General features: G+C 35.7%; 1 protein-coding gene across 1 annotated transcript in view; it reads right to left on the bottom strand.

Moving 5' to 3' along the window:
• Window positions 1–1,537: 1,537 nt before the first annotated feature.
• LOC138693954 (facilitated trehalose transporter Tret1-like) overlaps window positions 1,538–15,158 on the bottom strand; it is a 36,418-nt gene continuing 22,797 nt past the window's right edge. Inside the window, exons 6-8 of the mRNA XM_069817686.1 lie at window positions 14,321–14,519; window positions 10,046–10,320; window positions 1,538–2,392 (exon numbers count right to left, since the gene is read on the bottom strand). Of these exons, the coding sequence (XP_069673787.1) occupies window positions 2,146–2,392; window positions 10,046–10,320; window positions 14,321–14,519 (721 nt within the window). The 3' untranslated portion in view covers window positions 1,538–2,145. The remainder of the gene's footprint in view (window positions 2,393–10,045; window positions 10,321–14,320; window positions 14,520–15,158) is intronic.

The raw sequence follows: 15,158 nt of genomic DNA, 5'->3' as shown, positions 1-15,158 counted from the left end.
CATCCTGGAAGTCTTGCTCTTTCAAGGTGTTCAGCACTGACTGCGTTTCTTCTTGGATAATCTCAATCGTGTCGAACCGACGGCCTTCCAACTCATTAAGAGCAAATGCTGGGTAACTTTCGGCGCTGGACTCAACTCATCTCTCTAGCACTATCACCTTCATCTCATTCAGACGCTAGATAGCCATAGCAGTTGATAAAGCGTCGTAAAATAACCAACTAAAAGCAATGAAATGATGGTAAACATTTCCAAAACAAGATATCTGATATTTACACTCAGCCATACAGAACAGAAATCCACATAAAAATTAGTGACAGACACGGTATTCCAATCCAGAGTGATTCCACATACAATACGAATGGGTCCCTCCTAGGTGAAATTAGCGCTGAGGTAATTCCGGTGATTTCGGAAGTGGAAAATTGTTGAATTTATAGGGGATTTTTTTTGTGTAAATGCAGTTGATCGTATATCAATGTATAACAAAATCCTAAACTAACCAAATCTAACCTGTCACAGATTCGTATATGCAAAGTATATAAGCTGAGTACAAAGGGAAGACAAAATATGCCAATGCAGGACAAGGAATATACAGCAATAGGTATATTGACAGGGAAAAACAGCCAACTATTCCTACAAAGAAACGAACAGTACACAAACTACCACCCGTAACTTGGCTTTTCACATTGAGAAAATCTGGATTAGACATAAAGTCCATCAAGTTTGTAAAGCAAATCTATTGTGATATTATTCTGCAGTTATAGTGACTCAGAAGATGATGTTGAATTTGTACATAATCAAAGAAGACATAGGCGTAAAATTTCCCGTTCAAGAATTAATACGGTAACACGTTTTCATCATCCAGAATTACCCAAAACTTCTATATTATATTTTTATTTTCTTTGCTCTCTTATTTCATTTTACTTCTTTTGTAACATGAGTCACGGATAGTATGTAACATGAATCACATACCTACACAATAAATTATATGCTGTTAATTCTGTAATTGATTTGTCTTATGCTGTACGCATCACTGCCTTAGATCTTTTTCCTTTTATTATAAAACTATGTATGTTGGGTAGAATACAAAGAGAACAGATTCTCTATCATATTGAAGGAGACATGTTTGAGTGGGAGATATTTTTGTAACGTTAGTCACACACAATAATGTTATATTTTTTTAGTACAAAAGAATAATACATTATGCAACGAGCCTATAATGGTAGTAAATGTGACGCAAGTATATTTGTTTATGAAACTCGCTTACGCTCGTTTCATAATTTTCATTCGAGCGCCTTAATTACCATTATAGGCAAGTTTTATACGATTTTTTTATGCTCGGCCATATCTCTAACTTGAAATTATTCAAATGTAGGTCATGTTATGGTTATGTAAGTGAGTAGCGAACAGACCTGAATTGTGAGATGTGCGCAGACGCAAAAGTATTGATTTTTTCCGAGGCCGAATGTCATTGACCTTGATGTAACGTAGAGAATAAGATGAACATTAGTCTTGATATAACCTGGAAATTGATTTAGAATTGAAAAACGAGATGACAAATTGAATTTATTTGAATATTATTTACAATTAACGCTAATTATTATAGTAACAGAACATAACCTTCTGCGACAGTATTGGATTTCTAGCCTCCGTGACTTTCCGCTAATTGTCTTTCGATTGCATATCCGAGAATAATCGATACTTGCGGTTTTATAATGGTACAAAGGGATTTGTCATTGGCTGAACACCTGAACTTTAATGAATAGGTGTACTTTAATGAGGTGCATTAAAGGGCTACTACCAGGTGTATAATTACTTACTACATTTCGGCATGGTCGAGAGTAAAGTAAATTAAATGGCCAGTTTGATTTAACAGTATTTAGTGTTATTTCCTAACAATGACGTATCAACCCTTCTTTAATTATGTAATTACTGTTTATATTGTCCATTAAATTATCAACTTAAGTGAGTCACATGGAATCACCCGTTTGTAGTGAGAGTGACAAAATCGCGACGACAGAAGAACGAGTTGACTTTCCCGTATTCAGTCATTTTTTGCGACAAAATTGCCATAGCCTAATCCCTTTTTGGGTTCTACTGTATTTTGATGGTATTTAAAATATGAACAACAGTCTTGCAGTCTGTGCTTCACTTTTTCAGAAAACCTTTCTTGTTCTGGCCGCTGAAGTAAGCCTCGATCTCCTCCAGAGACTTTCCCTCCATGCGTGGTAATCTGAAGTACAGAAACACGAAGGCGACAGAGTTGACAACGGAGAAGAAGAAAAAGACACCGTGAAGGTGCATGCTGGACTCCATGTCCAAGTACGTTTTGGAAGTCGTAAACAGGAAGACGTAGTAAAGGGCGGCCGAAAGCCCCGTGGCGATGCCGCGAGTCCTGCAAGAGATTAGGATGCTGATAACAGAGGAAATGAATTACAATTACAAGAGAAATTAAGTTAAGGCGGATGTTGAAGGAAGCGGGGATGGAAGGTGGTGCAATAATCTACTGTCCAAATTCCACGAGAGGATCCCTGCAAGGCGAGTATGGTCCTTGCGGGGTAAGAGGAGAGAGTAAGCCAGTAACTCAGCGTTCTTGAAGGAGCGGGTGGATGGGAGTGGTGTAATTGGCCGGCTGGGACAAACAAAACTCAGTCAATGGCTGGCCGGTTATGTGTCGGGGATAGGTTATTAGAATGGGGGAAAAAGTCGCATTCCTTGCTCGGATCTTCTCGTGAAATGCGGACTGTACCTGGGTCCGACTTGATATACCGTATTTACTTGAAATAAGAACCTATTTTTTTTACCATATTTTTATATTTAAATTTAAGAGGATCTTATATTCGCTTTGGGTCTTAAAATCAGCATGTACAAACATTAAAAAGCAATTTGAGAACTGAGATTGTAAGTAAGTAAATATTTTTGTATTGTACTAATACAAACTTACGACTTGTAGCCCGCACTCTATTTTTCTCGGCAAATTCAAGAACATCCAACTTAAATGAAAACGTATAACATTCCCGGGAATTCATTTTCTTATGCAGTATCTGAATCGCACAAGGCACGTGAAAGCACCATGCCCCTCAAGCACAAGACTACCGGTAGTTACTGTTTTATGAGCTGTAATACTACTGAAAGGCATGACAAGGCAGAAAGGATAAACGGAACGGCCAGCTTCCACACTCCTGCTCTAAAAGTTTACTGTTGGGCTGAACCTAACGGTATTCCACGTACCGTTCTATATTGACTGAGAGTTCTATTGTATTCTATTGATGATGTTCTGAAAAACTTACAGTTTCTGTCTCACTTAGAGTACGGCACTAGAATTCTATTACCGGTATTTTCTTATGGGTCTGATATTTGAATTACTTACTTTAAGAAATTAGGATGGTCTTATAATCGATGGGCTCTTATTTTCCAATAAACACCGTATGTAAATTGAATAAAAGCAAATATATGTAAGGTAAGGTTACCTGATTCCGTGACATATTAAATGAAGTCTATATTTATGCCAAAATTGTAATCGAAATTTTCAAATAACACCTAAATGACGTTATTTGGACCTTTCGCTACAGTTTTTACAACATTCAGTGTCAACAGTTTCACAAGTTTGGTATATAATATATGATTCTTCATTGTTATAGAGTGGCTCCTAATCTGTGACAGGGATCCAAATTTCGTGATAGTGGTTTCCTAATTCCGTGATACTAAAATAACTGCTCAGAAAACAAACGTGTATTTGGAAAAACGTATTAAAGTCATGGTATATTGTTTTAATATGGATTAAGCAAGAAATTGCAACATAGAAGAAGGGTTTAAGTGACAAATTTAATAGAAAATACTTGTGTAACTACAGGAATACATATTATAAACAAAACAAACTGAAAGTCAAATTCAATACAAAATTAAATTTGAATGAATTCAATTATAACACAATTATTTCTCATTATTCATATTCCTAACAAAAGCAATAATTAAGCTTAAATATATGCCATATTATTTTATTGTAATTATAATTGATGTTTTCTTTAACTTATTTCTATTATTATTCCCACGAACTATTTTCTTTCATAGACATTAATTTTCACAATTTAGCGTTGGGATCACTGGTCGAGTGAGTCAGGAAGGGGAAATGTGAAAATAAATCCGAAAATGGGAAAGCTCCTATAGCATTGTTATTGTCTCACAATGTTTAAATAATCAATGCGAATTAGTAGGGTAAACCGTTACAAAATATTTAAAAGAATGGCCCTCCTAGTGTTCACACTACCAGGAAATGCAACAATAAGTGGAACTTTGTATTTTTGTCCAATTGAATCTCAATAACAACGGTTCATTTGAATGCTCGTTAACAGTTGCTCTTTCCCTCACCTTATTTGTGTTGAGAAGTTTTGAGCGGTAGGACGTTTTCCTGTGAAGTTTAACGCGATAATGCCGAAAAATATAAGTGCAAAATCTACATTGATCCGGCAATGGCTAACAGAATATTCAGAATTCACTTTTGATGGAAAAATAATATTCTGCAAGATTTGTAGCAAACAGGTAGGCCTATGTAACAATAGTTGAAATATATACATTCTATTAATTTTAATGAGTAGGCCTATAATATTTATACATTGACTGAGCTATCCTGAGGTATAATTCTTTTTAAGACCACTACACTTTAACCTTTTAAATTCCGATAGTTAAAGTATTTGCAGGTCATTAAAATTTTGATTGTTCGAACCCACTAACTTTGTGATAGAAATACGGCAATACAACAATTAGGATTTTATTTTAATTCAGTTTACTTTACATTTTTAGATTTCGCAAGAAAAGAAGTGCCACCTAAAGCAGCATGTGCAAGGAGCGGCTAATAAGGCTAAAGCTCAGCAGAAAAATCAACTGCTACAAACTTTACTAACACAGCCTACTTCATCCAATCTCAGCAGCAATTTCTATGCTGATTTAACCAGAGCGTTTGTTGCTGCTAACATTCCCTGGAATGCAATTGAAAATCCGGTTTTAAGACAGTTTTTACAAAAATACTGCAAACAAAATATCCCATCTCAGTCGACCCTAAGAAAAAATTACTTAGACAGAATATACAATGAAACTTTAGCTTCCATTCGGGAGGATATAGGTGATTCTTACATATGGGTCTCTGTGGATGAAACCTCAGATCCTATGAATAGGTATATAGCAAATATGGTAGTAGGAAAACTTAGTCCTGATGGACCTTCGATTCCACACCTCGTATGTGTTAAGGAACTTTCGAAAGTGAATAGCCAGGCCATTACTTATTTTGTAAATAAAGGCCTACAGTCTTTATACTCAGGTAATATAGACGATTCTAAAGTTCTGTTGTTTTGTACTGATGCTGCCTCATACATGGTTGCTGCAGCTCCACTTCTTAAAACATTTTATCCTAACCTCACGCATGTAACCTGTCTAGCACATGGCCTTCACAGGGTTTCTGAAACAATCCGGAATGAATTTCCTCTTGTCAATTCGTTTATTTCTAACACAAAAAAATGTTTTTGTAAAGCCCCATCCAGGATTTCAATATTCAGAGAGAACTTTCCAGATATCCCACTCCCACCTCAGCCGGTTGTTACACGATGGGGAACCTGGATTCAGTCAGTGGTGTATTATTCTAAGTATTTTAAAGAAGTGGTCACAGTTATTGATAAATTACCTGAAACTGATAGTGCAGTGTGTGTGAAAGCAGTGAAAGATTGTCTGAATGACTCACGAGTGAAAAACGATATTGCCTACATAACATCAAACTTTTCTTTCATACCTGCAAGCATTGAACAATTAGAACGTGAAAAACAATCTCTTTGTAGCCAAATTGCAATAGTAAAGGAAGCTCAAGTGAACATACATTCTGCTTTGGGCGAAACTGGGGAAAAAAGTTAAAAATAAGTGGGACAACGTATTAAATAAGAATGTAGGATTTTCATTGTTGGGAAAAGTATCAAGAGTGATATTGGGGGAAAGTGTAAATGTTCCAGTAAGTATTGATGTTTCTATTGTACCTAATTTAAAATTTGCGCCTCTCACATCAGTTTCGGTTGAAAGAAGTTTTTCTGCTTCCAAAATGATTCTCAGTGACAAAAGGCAAAGGTTAACTGTGGAGAATTTAGAAAAAATTCTGGTGGTGTACTGTGCAGATAATTATAATAAAGTCTGAGCATGGAACTGAATTTCAATAACTTAAAATGAGTAATCTTGATATCAATAATCATTATTTCATTAGTTTCAATATATTAAATTTGTGCAGCTCTGTTTATAAATATAATATAGTATTCTTTTTTAATGTTTAAACATACTTTTTTGTGCGTATTTTAGTGTATAATTAAAAATTTCAGTGAAAGAAATAAGTATGATACCTTGATGTGCCTAAAATGCCTATTTTCATTAAAATAGAGCCTAATTTTACAAATTTTGAGCTTATTTTAGGCGCCTAAAACTGCAATTTTTAGTGCCTAAAAATCCGATGTCTAACAATCATACACATCGATTCAGTTGACTTTAATCTACAGTAATATATCATTTTTATAACGCTATATTAATTCTTACTTCACATATAAAATATTTGTACAGGAACAGTCAAAAGAGAAAGAAAAACTTACTGGTCAACCACCTTTCACTAAACAAAAGCTTCTGCAGTCGACTGCTTCTATTCAAATGGCGGGTAGTCAATAGAATTTAAAAGAAAACATCTCCTGGCATCTGTTAGGTATTTCAAAAGCTTATAAGTCAGAGACCACAACTCCATGGCAGTCAATTGAAATTTTATCACGGGATTAGGGGTACCACTTAATTAGGCGCCTTTCCACTATATTCCGCAAAATATAGATAGGTACGTACGTTAGTAGAGGTGGGGTGTGACAGTGTTTTGCCGTCACAGATCCGAGCAGTGAGAGCTCCGAAAAAATCGTTGTGACAGATAATAGCGATTTTGTCACAGTGTGATTTTTGTGTTCGGATCATTCTTGGTGCTTGTGAATGTTTCTTATCACGACCCGACAGATGTTTATGTTTATCGCTCTTCTGTGATGTCAATTGATATACCGGTGCCATGTCTTGTATCAACAATAATGTATAGCGTGGCGAGTATAGTAAAAACAGAACATGCTTTGAGCTGTGTTATTAATATGTATGAACTCGTATATTCGCCCAAGAATGTTTACGAATGATCAGGTTAATCATTCGGGGAAGAATATAACGAATGCATAACTTCAGTATCAACCTTGGAGTGGGATGTTAATTAATTAGATTACAGTTACTTTGCCCTTCAAGTTAATCTTATGGCTTGTAGTTGTCTGGACTCTGAAGCTGTCACATATACGTACATCAATCGCCTTAGTTATGAGTCACATATCCGTCGCAGATGACGATTTCTCGGAGCTGTAATTTTGTAACTATAGTCACAATCGAGACCAGTGACAAACGTGTCGCAGCGAAAAAATCACAGGTCCTCAGATCACACCGCACCACTATCACGTTATTAAGTTGAGCAAATTAAATATATAAACCAAGCAAAAAGAATAAGATAAACAACATTTTTCTCCCCACTTTAGGTAGTTTGAACTGACAGTATATGTGACGTATGTTGCAGGAAAATATTGTACCTATATCTGTGGTGTTTGGTCAGAACATAACTCCAAAAATGTTTTTTTTAAGCTGAAACCGCAGCCCTATATTAAAAAAAAAACAATTCTCTTTCGTTTGGTATAGTCATGATATCTCCATCTAGTTATACGTTATTTTCATTCACATTTGTATGTTAGGAAAAGTGAAAATAAAGACGCTTGTACCTCAAAAGAGGTTTTGACCAAACACCACAGATATATGCAGACGTGGTTCAAAATTGTGTTTTATTTGAAATTGAAAAATTTATATTAAATTGAAATGATATAGAAATGGAGTTATACCACTTTAAAGGAAACTATTTTGTTGTGCTTCGTTATAAATCATGTCGTGGTGTTTCGCCAGTTCTTCATATTTCGGAATATTTTTATATCAGACAAGTTTCACGAATTCATAATGGGTTATCTTGTTGGTTTTGTACTGCTGTCATTTTTTTTTTTTTTGCATATAGATTCCATTCTCCTCTAGGTTTTGGGATATTTCCTGACCTTGCTCGAAATATAATAGCACTCTCAACTTTATGTACCTACTCATAAACGTGACATTGTTTTAGAACAGAGATGATGATGGTTAAAGCGAACGTTGAAGCTAGTATCCATATATCTTATGTTCAGTAGATATCCTTCATTTAAAATTTCCAATAATGTAGGCCTACTGATTGATTTACCAGCCTCATCTCTTCTTATTTTATGAATATGAAGTATAACCTACCCACTAATTAATATTTGAAGCACCACTGTATTTTGACCGTGCAAAGTTAGCATAATCATTGACTGCGTTAAAAAGTATTGATTATTCAATCTATCTTAAATAAGGACCATTTTGCTCAATTTGCGCAGGCCTAAATATTTTCCTTAATTGATGTATTTTTGTATTAAAACAATTAATTTTGATCAATTTACATAAATCTCATATCAAACCCAAGTAAATTTATGCTTAACTTACCTATACCCAATTAAAGAGTTAGAAGGAAAATAGTCAAAGCAGAATGAAAGGACGGGAGAGAAAAAAAAATTGAGGAGGGAAGATGAATAGAAGACTCGAAAAGGTGAAAAAAGAGAAGTTAATAAAGGTTAATAGCCATAGCGGGCCAGACGCCATATATTAAAAACGGAGGAAACAAGAGTTGAAATTAAGTGAATATCATAATTTAATGAAACATATACCAAGTAATATAAAGTATGCACATTAAAACTAAATGATATGTCAATCTTCATTAAACTATGGTATTGAGAGCCAGAGTGGGCCAAGCGCCATTTATTAAAAACGGAGAAAACAAGTGTTGAAATTAAGTGAATATCATAATTTAATGAAACATATACCAAGTAATATAAAGTATGCACATTAAAACTAAATGACATGTCAATCTGCATTAAACTATGGTATTCAGAGCCATAGTGGGCCAAGCGCCATTTATTAAAAGCTAAGAAAACAAGGGTTAAAATGAAGTGAGTACCATAATTTAATGAAACATAAGCAAGTAATATAAAATATGCATACTAAAACCACAGGCTAGTATATACAGTCGCGAAGCTCAATACGATGTAAATATGCAAACATTAGATAGTTGCTTACCACTAGGATCGCTAATATCGCCTCATTACAGGCAATGGAAAATAGTACCGTCACAGTCTATTGTTTCTAGCACCCTCAAAACTCAAGCTTCGTGACTGTATATAGTAGACTGTGCTAAAATTAATTAACATGTCAATCTGCATTAAACTATGGTATTCAGAGCCATAGTGGGCCAAGCGCCATTTATTAAAAACGGAGAAAACAAGGGTTAAAATGAAGTGAGTACCATAATTTAATGAAACATAGAGCAAGTAATATGAAATAAGCACATTAAAACTAAATGACATGTCAATCTTCATTAAACTATGGTATTCACTAAACTTTAACCCTTGCTTTCTCCGTTTTTAATGAATGGCGCTTGGCCAACTATGGTCTGAACCCTTCATATTAAGAAATAAAGGATATAGAGTGTATGGCATATAACAATAAAAACAATTATTAAAAATTGGAAATGCGAAAAAGGAAAAGAAGTAGATAGAATAAAATTAAAAAATACAAATGAGGAAGAAAATGAACGATGAAAGAATATAGAGAGGCGGAGAGAAAACGAGAAACGCCAGAATGGAGAAAAAGAAAGGAAGAAAGAAAATGGAAGTAAGGATGAAAGTAAGTAAAAGGAAAGCAAGTAGGTGGAAAAGGAAAAAAAGTGTCGGAGCAAAATGAAAGAAGAAGAAGAAATAGGGACAGAATTAAGAAAATAAAAAATTGAATAAACGTTAAGTTGTAAAGGAAGAAAATGCAGAAAAATATATGAATCTCTATATGAATATAATTAATTCAAGCCACTTTTTCGTAGTCGATTGATCATTCAATAAATCAATTGACTCGATTTACATACCTAAAGGGGAAGACTTCGCTTATCATCATCCAGGGAACTTGAAACAAGGCGCTGCTGAAGAAGAAGAACAGGATGAAGAGTGTGAGGGGCATCCAGGTCACCTGGTGTTCAGGGACGCCGTCTGGATATAGCACGACGTAACTGTAAACCCCTAACAGCAGGCAGCAGACAGCGTTACCCGTCATGCATAGCAGAGAGATCAGTCTCTTGCCTAGCCAGTTCACCGTCAGCACCAACGTCACAGAGCCTAACAAGCCCAACACACCAGCACCCACCTGAAAAGTAGCATGCTACTTAGAGAAAGTTAAGATTGAAATTTATACCTTGACCCATTTATAGTGGAGTACGACAAGGCTGTGGCCTTTCACCACTTCTGTTTATTATATATATAAATAGAATCATTCAAGATTGGCGACAGACACGACATGGATTTATTCCAATCAATCGAAATTTGCAGCTTGATGCTTTACTTTTCGCTGATGATTTAGTTCTCATGGCATCAACTGAAGATGATTTACAATATTCAGTACACAATTTAATTAAGGTCAGTGAAAAATATAACATGGAAATTAATATTGAAAAATCGAAAATCATGTCATTTTGTGGGAAATTCCCTGTACCAAGCAAAATCTGTTTGAATAATAAAATAATAGAAAGAGTAAATACCTTCACTTATCTTGGCTATACACTATCACCTTATGATGAAGTAGATATTGCTGAAAAAATATGTAAATATAATAAAACAATGGGAATCATTAATAAAATCATGAAACCCTCACTAGTACAAAGACACACAAGAATAGGCTTGTATAAAACCTTAGCACAGCCAGTATTAAGCTATGGTAGCGAAGCGTGGACTGTGAAGAATAAAGATGTCAGTAGAATAACAGCAAGTGAGATGAGGTTTATGAGAGCAACAGCTGGATATACTCGCTGGGATCATAAAAAAATGAGGACCTAATGCAAGAACTTCAAATAGAACCCATTATGCAGTTCATCAGCAAATATCAACTTCAGTGGAAGGGTCATCTCGAACGAATGAATCGATGCAGAATTCCAAAAGCACTGCTTCATTACCATCCATATGGCAAAAGATCTCTGGGCCGTCCAAGGAAGAGATGGACTGAAAATTCTAGTTTGAGACCGTAACAGGCCACTTGGCCTAATACTTGTTAGGAAGATGATGATGATGATGATGATGATGACCTTGTCCCAAAATGATTACTTTTAACTTATAATGCTCTGTCTCTGTAATTATTAATGATGCAGCAACGCAATAAGTGACAATAGACAGGTTATACCTCCAAAGGTTTGCTTGCTACCTTACAAGTTCTCGATATATGAACCTCTGGTCACACGTCAAACATCTGGGCGATTATCAAAATTCTTGCATAGCGTGTCATCACTAGAGCTCAACGTTTGGTCGCCGACCCACTGGATAAAGATTGGTTGTGTATAGAGTATAGCCACAGTCTAGTATATACAGTCACGAAGCTTGAGTTGTGAGGGTGCCGGTACTATTTCGCATGAGGCGGTATTAACGATCCTAGTAGTTAGCAACTATCTATGGATGCATATTTACTACGTATTGACCTTCGTGACTGTATATATTAGACCAGGGATGAGACTATATTAGCTCCCAATCATGGTAGAAGAGCTCGACCTTGATCACGAGCGCATCCACTACGTAGCGTCGTAACGTAGACAACAGGGATGTACAGTACATGCACATGCAGCGAATAAAGGCAGCATTTATTACAATAACTTGCGTTACTAAATTTCTGGCTATGTACTAGGGCTAATTACTAAGTTATTTAATATACATGTACATATATAAAGAAATCGCAAAGGGAAGGGTTTTTAGGAACAAAAAGAGAAATAGGAAAAGTTAATTGTATGTAAACCATTTTCTTGTTAAAAGCAATTATTTATTATGTAAATACTTCACTTCATTGGTTAGGAGAACTAATAGGGTCTACCTGCTCGACGTGTGTGATCTCTAAGTACTTTTGAGTATTTGTTGAAAAAATAATAATGGCAGTATTGATTGAAATAGAGTATGTTGATTGTGTGATTGTGAAAATGTAGTCCTTACTCTCCAGTCGTGATTATGTAATGAGTTTTCTTAGAGTGATTTGTGAGATACACGTAACACGAAAAAACAAATTGATTAAATTAAGATATTGAGAGCCATCGTAATTTTTGGGATCAATCATTTAAGGGGATATGTATGACTTTTAAAACTTCCACAATTTCGGCTAAAATTTGATGCAATTAGGTCTAATAGTTTTGAAATTGTATTTTTAAGTATATTTTATATTGACGTTACTAAAAAAGCTCCTTGCATCAAAGTTTTCAAAATGTTTAGTTCATATTTGCTCAAAATCCTGAAAATAGTTATTGGAATAAAAGTGAATTAGCATTTTGAGCTTAGTAATATTGTAAGTTAAAGTGCAATTAAAGATAAAATATTATTTCTAAATTAAAGAAACACGTAGTCTAATAAAAGTAAATATCCAGAAACAAGCAACAAATAAAACATCAACAATACATTTAAAATAAAAAAATAAAAGGAATCTAGATACTATCTACTGACCCAAATGTAAATTAATTTACCCTCGATGTCAATTTCCGAAATGAATTTATATCTCTCTTCTCCTGAATAATGCCTATTTTTTTTTTTCATGTTGCGTCTCATAATGCCGTTTTATGTTGCTTTTTTTTGCAAATGATATTTTTTTTTTACACAACAAACACTAGACTTCATCACCATGTTCGAAGCATAAATATTGTATCTTCCACTCTTCCTTGAAAGCTTTAAGCGCTTCCGTTCCGTCATGATGCGCTGTGTTCTGAAATCTGTACATCCTTTAGCAATGTTTACAGGTAAAAGAGCTCCGTGTCCACACCTGTGGAGTAACGGTCAGCGCGTCTGGCTGCGAAACCAGGTGGCCCGGGTTCGAATCCCGATCGGGGCAAGTTACCTGGTTGAGTTTTTTTCTGGGGTTTTCCCTCAACCCAATACGAGCAAATGCTGGGAAACTTTCGGTGCTGGACCCCGGACTCATTTCACCGGCATTATCACGTTCATTTCATTCAGACGCTAAATAACCTAGATGTTGATACAGCGTCGTAAAATAACCTAATAAAATAAAAAAAAGAGCTCCGCGCGCGCGCAGCGGGCATAAAAGACCTCTCGCTCGCAATTATTAGTCACCATCGCAAGACTGTACTAGACTGTGGTATAGCGCACACAATGCTGTAGGATTAGTACATTCAGTTTCTGATAAATATCGTAAAGTATGAGAATAGTCAATCTTTTGAAGATTGTGAGCACCACCCACACGTGATACTAAGTGAGCGAGCACCGTCAAATGGAATAGGTTTAATAGGATTGTATGAAAACACAAATGAAATATGCAAATCAAGCTTTCAGGTATAACTCCCTGTAAATTTGATTTGAATAATTTCGAGGGGAAAATTGTTCCGGGTTCGATACCCGGCCTCGGAACAATTTTTCCCTCGAAATTATTCAAGTCAACTTTACACGGAATTATACCTGAAAGCTCGATTTTCATAATTCACGTCACTCTTCATTAACAAAAAAACAAAATTCAAGTCACACAGAGTTTGTGTGCACTCAATGTTGGTTGCTTGACGGCTGTAAGCCCACTTTGAAGTCTGTGGATATAGAGGGAAAAATTGGGTCGGTGTCTGGTAGAGTTCCCGGGTAGCTCAGTTGGTAGAGCGTTAGCACGTTTGACCAAGGTCCCGGGTTTGATACCCTGTCCCGGAAAAATTTTTCCCTCGAAATTATTCACAAATGAAATAAATAAATAAACAAATAAAATTTTAAAACACTCATCAGGGTAATGATAGCCTACCCTTGAATTTGAATGTCACTCAGAATTTTAGTGATGCTCAAGGAGAAACAATTGAGCAGATTTAAATCAGTTAATCGTGATTGTGCTTTGTTCTTAAGGTATTTCATAAGTGAGAAAGATTTTTCACATATTTTGGTTGCCCCTAATATAGCCAGACATTTGAAAGAAACATTCCGAATTATTTGAAGTCTTTTTGTACCTTCTGCCCGCCCCACCCCAAAGGCTATAAATTTTTCCTTTTAAACAAATATTTCAACACTAAGGAGGGCTAGATATCTATCAAATCAAGTTCCTCACGAGCAGCCCATATTATTTTCTTGAATCTGAGACACCTCTGATCTAAATAATTAAGTAAACTACTGTATAAATACCATCTACAAGCTTGCTTTACCGTAATCCATTCTGCCTCGTCGTGCATTCCATATTCTCTGAACACGTGCACCATATACGGTCTGATGGCCGCCATCCCGCCGAAATTTAGTAAAAGAAAGTATGTGTTGACGAGGATGAGGGGCCGGAGTGTTGGACGTCGCAGCATCTCCTTCCAAGTCTCCAGGCTGCAGTGTGACTCCTGGGAGTCTTCTTCGTTCCTGCCACCAAAAGAGTGCATTATTAAAGATGTTTTTTAAACATACTCCGATGTATAACACCTCTTGGCATGGTAGTAATACCGATAAATTAGATTTGATTCACTCTATGATATCGTATTATATAATATTAAACTATACCTGCTGTGTATAAAAGAAAATGGCATGGTTACTGGTTGAGAAGAAACTGCCTTTTCAAGGATACGCTGGAAGGAATGGTGAACGTGATGAGAGTTCCGGGCAGAAGAAGCTATCAAATGATGGACGACATTAAGATTTATAGATCATATTCTGAGACTAAGAGGAAGGTAGAACATAGGGAAGATTGGAGAATGCTGGGTTTGCAGTGAAAGACCTGCCCTTGGGAAGAACACTATGACTGAATGTATGTGCACAGTAGAGCGTCTCGTTTAGGCACAGTGAAAACGTAAACAAAGTGCAGGTAACGTGTGGGAGAGGACGAGCCGTACGATAAACACGAGGGGTGCACAAGGTTTTAGTTACAACATTTATGGCGGAGCATTAATTGAAATTATATTTTCCAAAAACACACAAAACAAAAGAACACAAATTGCATTACGTTATCATATACACATTTTAACAAAGAAGCAATTGTAACGTTGAAATAATTCAATGTAACAA

The sequence above is a fragment of the Periplaneta americana genome, chromosome 2 (assembly GCF_040183065.1).
Source record: "Periplaneta americana isolate PAMFEO1 chromosome 2, P.americana_PAMFEO1_priV1, whole genome shotgun sequence".
NCBI classification, from domain to species: domain Eukaryota; kingdom Metazoa; phylum Arthropoda; class Insecta; order Blattodea; family Blattidae; genus Periplaneta; species Periplaneta americana.
Note: the sequence above shows the minus strand (reverse complement) of the source record. Positions and strands in the feature narration are given on the sequence as shown.